Below are 6,087 nucleotides of genomic sequence, written 5' to 3'. Positions count from 1 at the left end.
GAGGCAACAGTGCTAGCCAACTGCGCCACCTTGCAGCCCACACTCCAAACACCTCCGTGAAATAGTTACTAAAAAACAAGAGAATTTATTGGTAAGGAATGGAATAAATATGGCCTGCCTACAGCAATCCTCCCAAAATGAGTGCCTATGCAATAAAGAGACTTGTGTGCAAGGCCACCAAGACACCTATGACTCCTCTAAAATATACTTTATATGGCTTTTCCCCCAGATGTCCTTGGATCTCTATTGCCTGCGGTGGCTATTGTAGTGATGATACTCTTGTATTTGCTATCAGCTGCTTAAACCTGCAAATTATTCTCAAAAAAGACCAAATTAAATTGCCTACAATTTAACGTTGAAAAGCAATAAAAAGGGGAAACAGGCAGGTGGATACTTTTCATCGACATTTCATCAAGAGTGTGACTTTGAAAACGCCTGTTGTCTTTCTGCAGGTGAAGAGAGTTGATGTGAAGCATGCTGCCACGGTTATTTACTGTCTCAAGCAGTGCAGTAAGTATGTTTTCTGCTTCAGACTAGAGGGTAGCTCCTTCTTTTCCTTATCTGTGGTCCCATCCTGCATGATCAAACCGGACTCTTTGTTTTTTTTCCTGTTTCCTAACATAGTCAAAACCTGAGGCGCTGCACATCAGTACTTGTTTTAAAAAATGTGGTTTGAAGCCGTAATGGAGCTTGTGTTTACTGTAATGAATATATGTGCCTCTGAAGTTTTTCCTAAGTGGCTTCTTGGCATCATGTAAAACACTAAAAGCATTCCCTGCAGTGGCATGATTCAGTGTTGTATGCAGTCATAGGTGACACCATAAATGCCCAGAAGAGAGTGAATAATAATACCCCTGATGCATCGTTTACAGTATTGCTTTACACAATATTGGAAACTTGAGTGTTTGGGAAAGGAAGTATTTTTGTTTTTGTGGCTGTATCATCTTTCAAAAGTCTGAAAGGCACACATAATGGTTTGATTGCACTCAAAGAACATTAAGAGGACACCATATGTAGCCTGTTAGCGATGCTTAGCGTAACGAGTAGAAACAGCCTGACTCAGTCCAAAGGTTAAACAATTCCACCCTCCAGCACCTAATATTAAAGCCTGCCGTTGGTAAATCAGTAATATGTCTTCATAGATCAACCACCTGCAAGAGCTGTCGTCGCCCCTCAAGCATCTTTGGACTTGACCTGGGTTGTTATTCCAGCTGGCGTTTGCCTCTCTGCGATCATAATCATCACTCTGGTGCTCCATGTGATGCTAACAGGTATGTCAAAATAGGCACACGCAGCCTTCAGATTTATCTACTGTACTGGCGATGTAAGCGCTTAAACTAAGATTGATTTAGGCTGAGATCCAGCATCCACCCTGCAAACTCCCACACTCAGTTGCTCCTTCCTGATGAGTCTGTGAAGGCTCAGAGCTGGACGAATGTTCAAAACGCTTGTTGCCAATGTTTAGCCTCCCTCTAATTCCCATCTGAGTCGTTTGATTATACAAATCGGACTTCTTCCGTGTGTCAATGGGTTTACAGTAACTAAAAATTGCAAGTGCGTCAGTACATTTGAATGAAAACCAACCGATGAATTTATCACTATAACGGTCTGATTCCCCCCCTGTTCTCTTTTAGTGTATCAGAGGAGGAAGCAAAAAAGAAATAGAGTCAGCACCTCTGAAGAGCAAAAAGGTAAGATGATCATTTGATGTATACACGCACATGTTGTGTCAGGTGTGAATGGATTAACACTCTGAACCCTAAAACCTGCCGGCGGGTTTGAAAGGCTGGTTATTATTATCATTATTTAAATCACCAATATATCGCCATTAAATAACCCTTGAAATACTCGTCTGTGACGTGCAGTTCAGTCAAGAAAATTAATTAAATCTAGGCTTGATATTGAGATTTTCTCTTTATAACTTTATTGTATTTGTCTCATTTAAAACTTTGCTAAAAATAAAACATTTGTTCCAACCATCCATCCAACCATCCATCCATCCATCCATCCATTATCTATACACTGCTTAATCCTCACTAGGGTCGTGGGGGGCTGGAGTCTATCCCAGCTGACTTAGGGTGAAGGCAGGGGACACCCTGGTCAGGTCACCAGTCTATCACAGGGCTACACTTAGAGACAGACAACCAAGCACACTCACATTCACACCTACGGACAATTTAGAATCACCAATTAACCTCAACATGTTTTTGGACTGTGTGGGAGGAAGCTTGAGAACCCGGAAAAAAACCCTCAGGGAGAACATGCAAACACTATGCAGAAAGGTGCCTCCTTGCTCCGACCAGTAACAAAACAAAAAAATTCTGCATTCCTTGCCACAGCTATGAAGCCATTCGTGTCTTAACAACAACCAACAGCTACATGAAGTAAATTTGGAGACTTTTTGGGCTGAGCCGCAGACTGTGTCTACACAGAGCAGATAGGAGATAAGAAACAAATTTAAAAGTAAATAGTAAAATGGGCCGCCGCTTTAGCTCATCTGGCTGATCTGGTGATCCATGTACAGGGGCTATAGTCTCCGATGCAGCGGTGATGGGTTTGAATCCCGCTCATGGCCCTTTGCTGCAACCCCTTCCCCCCATTCTCCTCCCCACTTTCTTGTCTCTGTTTCAACTGTCCTGTCTTATAAAGGCCAAAAAACATCTTTAAAAAACAAAAAAAGCAAGTAGTAAAATATCTATCGTAAGTAGATTTATCTCGTCTTTTTCTCTAGTCTTGGTAAAAATGAGACAGAGAAAAACAACGCTCAGCTTGGGGTTCAACGTGCAGCATTTACATTTCTCAACCCTGCCTGTGTTTCTTCTGTCATTGTAGATCCTAATCTTGAATGCGTGGTCTCTGCACTACAAGCTCAACCCGTTCTCCATGAAGGGGTCCTCATACCTGATTCACCGCATTGTAAAAACAACGAGAAGGCCAACCTCATCTCTCAGTGACCAAACAAGAATGCTCCGGTCTAACGCATTCCTTGCATTTGTACAGTAAAAAGATGTTACAACAAAACAAGAAGTTCTCTGTTGCATTAAGTATACATTATTGGAGAGAAATTTCAAACGTTAGTATCTTGCTGTTGATGTGCTTGTTTGTATGCTTGTTCTAGTTACTGGCTGTTGTTCATGTATTTTGTGTGGTGTTGTCTGTTTTATAACACATATGTTAAGTTAAAATATCAATTCATCTTGCAGCTAAAGAGTCCCCATCCTAATTTAAATGTCTATTTTCAATAAAAAATACAAAATATGGAACGGAAATGCAAATTCTTTCAAATGGATTTTGGTTTTGAAATGCATGATATTATTTTCTCTTCACAATAATTCAACACGTTGATCATTCTGGTGAATCTAATCATGTCTTATCTCAGTTTCCTTGTATTGGAGTCCACATTTAATTGCATCACTCAAAATATTACGTAATAATGGAAAAGTCATCAAAGGTTACACAAGAGTCAAAAAGCAGTGACATTAATCAGCAACTTTAACGCAGTCAGCACTAGCAGCTTACCAAACTGGTATTAACTACTGTTTCATCACACTCTATTGTGAGGAGTTTGCATTTTGTTGTCAACGCCCTGTAAAGACCTACCACCACGAACCCCCAGCAGCACATCTCCTTTGACATCTAAACACAAACTGTTTCCCAGAAGCTAGTTTTCACGGTTCCCACAAACACTTGGCGCACTTGTTGAGACAAGCCAGAAGTTTGGTTTGATGCGTTTCCTTCCGAGTTTAACATCACTTTCCTCATCCTATGCATGCTTTGCATTCTTTTACATGTAGAAGTTAACCCTCAGAGGTAACACGTCTTATGTGCGGAGAAACACTAAAGAGGGTCATGAAACTGTGAATACTGATTTGCTGAAAGTAACAAAACTTTACATGATGATGGCCACTTCATTCAAGGAGCAATGAATTATGAAAGCTGCTATAAGTGAGGTTTTCACAGTAACGATATGCTACTTTTTATTTCGTATGAGTATTTAGTTCAATACTCAATACATCAAAAACAAGTATGAATTTAACAAACAAAGAAAATGCAACAATTTTTTCAGATTAAAACTCTTTAGCACACCTTTTGTGTTGCGTAAACCAGCTTCACCTGAGGCGTCACCTGGAGCTTTTCAATTCACTGGAATTGTTGGAGTGTTGACATGCAGCAAACAGCCCTATTTTAATACTGTAGTCATTCATATTATTGCAAGAACCACTCAACTAAGTAAAAAGAAACAATCATCCATCATTACTTTAAGATAAGCAAGTTAAATGGAAAGTTTCACTAATTTCCAAAGTGCAGTTGGAAAAAAAAACACCAAACGCTGTGATAAAAATGGTCTTTTACAACAACCACCCCAAGAGACAAAAACAGAAATGGGCTTCAGAGAAGTTCATTGGCAGCCTCAGAGCCTCAGATTAGGTTTCTGCCGATGTGGTCTCAGCTGTATGACTACCACAACCTTCTGCAGTAGTATGCGGTCTGATTATGGGACCATTGTTTGTTTTTCAGCAGAACAGTGACTCAGAAACACATCATTAGGCTCTCTAAGGTCAGTTTGACCTAAACGGAGAGTCTTGAAATGCTCAACATCACCTAATCTAAATGGCATCTTGGGATCTTGTTAGACAGACAGGTAGATAGATAGATTGGTTTGCAGCAGAAAACACTCAAATGGCATTTCACACTTTGGTAGCCCACAAACACTTTCAAACAATATCTCCACATTTCACACATTATGACCAGACCAGCTGGACCTTATTTCCTCTCCATATTTAGAAATTCGATAGCTTGCGGAATAAAAGACACTTCGGACCTGCTTTTTTTTTTTTTTTAAAACAGAGGAGGGCAATAAGGCCTTGCAGATGGCAACAGTTTAAAGAAGGGGGAAAGTGGATGCCTCTCGTCAGCCCCAATAGCATCGGCCTTGTTCACAACCCGGTCTTTGTAAATACGTTCTAGGCTGGGTAGTGTGGTTCCCAACAGTTTGCTGGATGTTCTTACTGTCTCACTGTCAGAACTGATGTGGGAGTTGTCCTGGACTGCTGTGGTGATGAAGGAGCTGATCCAGAAGGCGAAGCTTTCTATTTACCAGTCTATCTACATTCTGTCTCTCATCTGGGGTCATGAGCTCTGGGTGGAAAGAATGAGATCGCAGATACAAGTGGGCGAATTGGCTTTCCTCCATATGGTGTCATCCTGCGAGATGACGGTAAGATCTGGGGGAAACGTGGAGTTGCGTCACTGCTGCTTTGCATCAAAAGGAGCCAGGTTGGGGTGCTTGATTAGATATCGCTGGAGGGATTTCATATCTCATCTGGCCTGGGAACTGCTTGGGATCCCCAGGAAGGCAGTGAAAACTGTTGCTGGGGAGACAGATGACTGAACACCATGACCTGACTTCAGAAAAGTGAAAGAAAATTGACAGATGGATCAGAACTGTTCTTCAATGCTATAAACTAAGCTACAAGGATGCAAGTTTGATGTCACTATGGGGTCCAACAGTGCCTTATATTACATGTATTGATCGACACCAATTCCTTTTCTGGGCCATTGTTATTATTATTGATTCCACTCAGTGTTTAGCTTTGAGAGGCTTGGTGCAGAGCTAGACTTGGGATTTGCTATGCCAAACATCCTGGATGCTGTAATGATGTGAAGCTTCAGCTCCAAATAAAGACGCATATATCCTTCTCTTCCTGGGACTCTTTTCCCCTCAGACTTCCCTGCACTACCCGCATCTTTCTCTGTTCAGAAATCATTTCCGCTTGGTTTGCATAGGCAAATGATGTTGCTCAAAAGAGGACACTGTCCCATGAAAAGAACCGAGGCTTGTCTACGCAGAAACATACACAGCAGGCCTGCAGGCATGCACAAATACGCAATCTGCCCTGTGACTGGGCTTTTACATACAAGGAACTTTGTTACCGTAAACTCTAAATGGGTCAGTGATGTGGTCTGGGTGTGCTGGAATACATTTCCTTGTTAGATCGGTTTTGAATCCACCACAAGCAAGCATGTAAAACATTTGGTGGGTTAAACATACAACGAAAACAGAACAAAACAATGTCCTCTTCGAAA

General features: G+C 41.3%; 1 protein-coding gene across 2 annotated transcripts in view; it reads left to right on the top strand.

Annotated features, from left to right (window-relative positions):
* The window catches only part of il17rel (interleukin 17 receptor E-like), a 20,318-nt gene extending 17,055 nt beyond the window's left edge, over positions 1-3,263 (top strand). For both annotated transcript variants that reach the window (XM_008281837.1, XM_008281836.1), the window contains 4 exons: positions 453-510; positions 1,143-1,271; positions 1,635-1,691; positions 2,833-3,263. In XM_008281837.1, the coding sequence (XP_008280059.1) occupies positions 453-510; positions 1,143-1,271; positions 1,635-1,691; positions 2,833-2,954 (366 nt within the window). In that variant the 3' untranslated portion in view covers positions 2,955-3,263. The remainder of the gene's footprint in view (positions 1-452; positions 511-1,142; positions 1,272-1,634; positions 1,692-2,832) is intronic.
* Positions 3,264-6,087: the final 2,824 nt, after the last annotated feature.

This window comes from Stegastes partitus, unplaced genomic scaffold, assembly GCF_000690725.1.
Source record: "Stegastes partitus isolate 25-593 unplaced genomic scaffold, Stegastes_partitus-1.0.2 Scaffold247, whole genome shotgun sequence".
Taxonomy (NCBI): domain Eukaryota; kingdom Metazoa; phylum Chordata; class Actinopteri; family Pomacentridae; genus Stegastes; species Stegastes partitus.
This window is presented reverse-complemented; position numbering and strand designations above follow the sequence as displayed.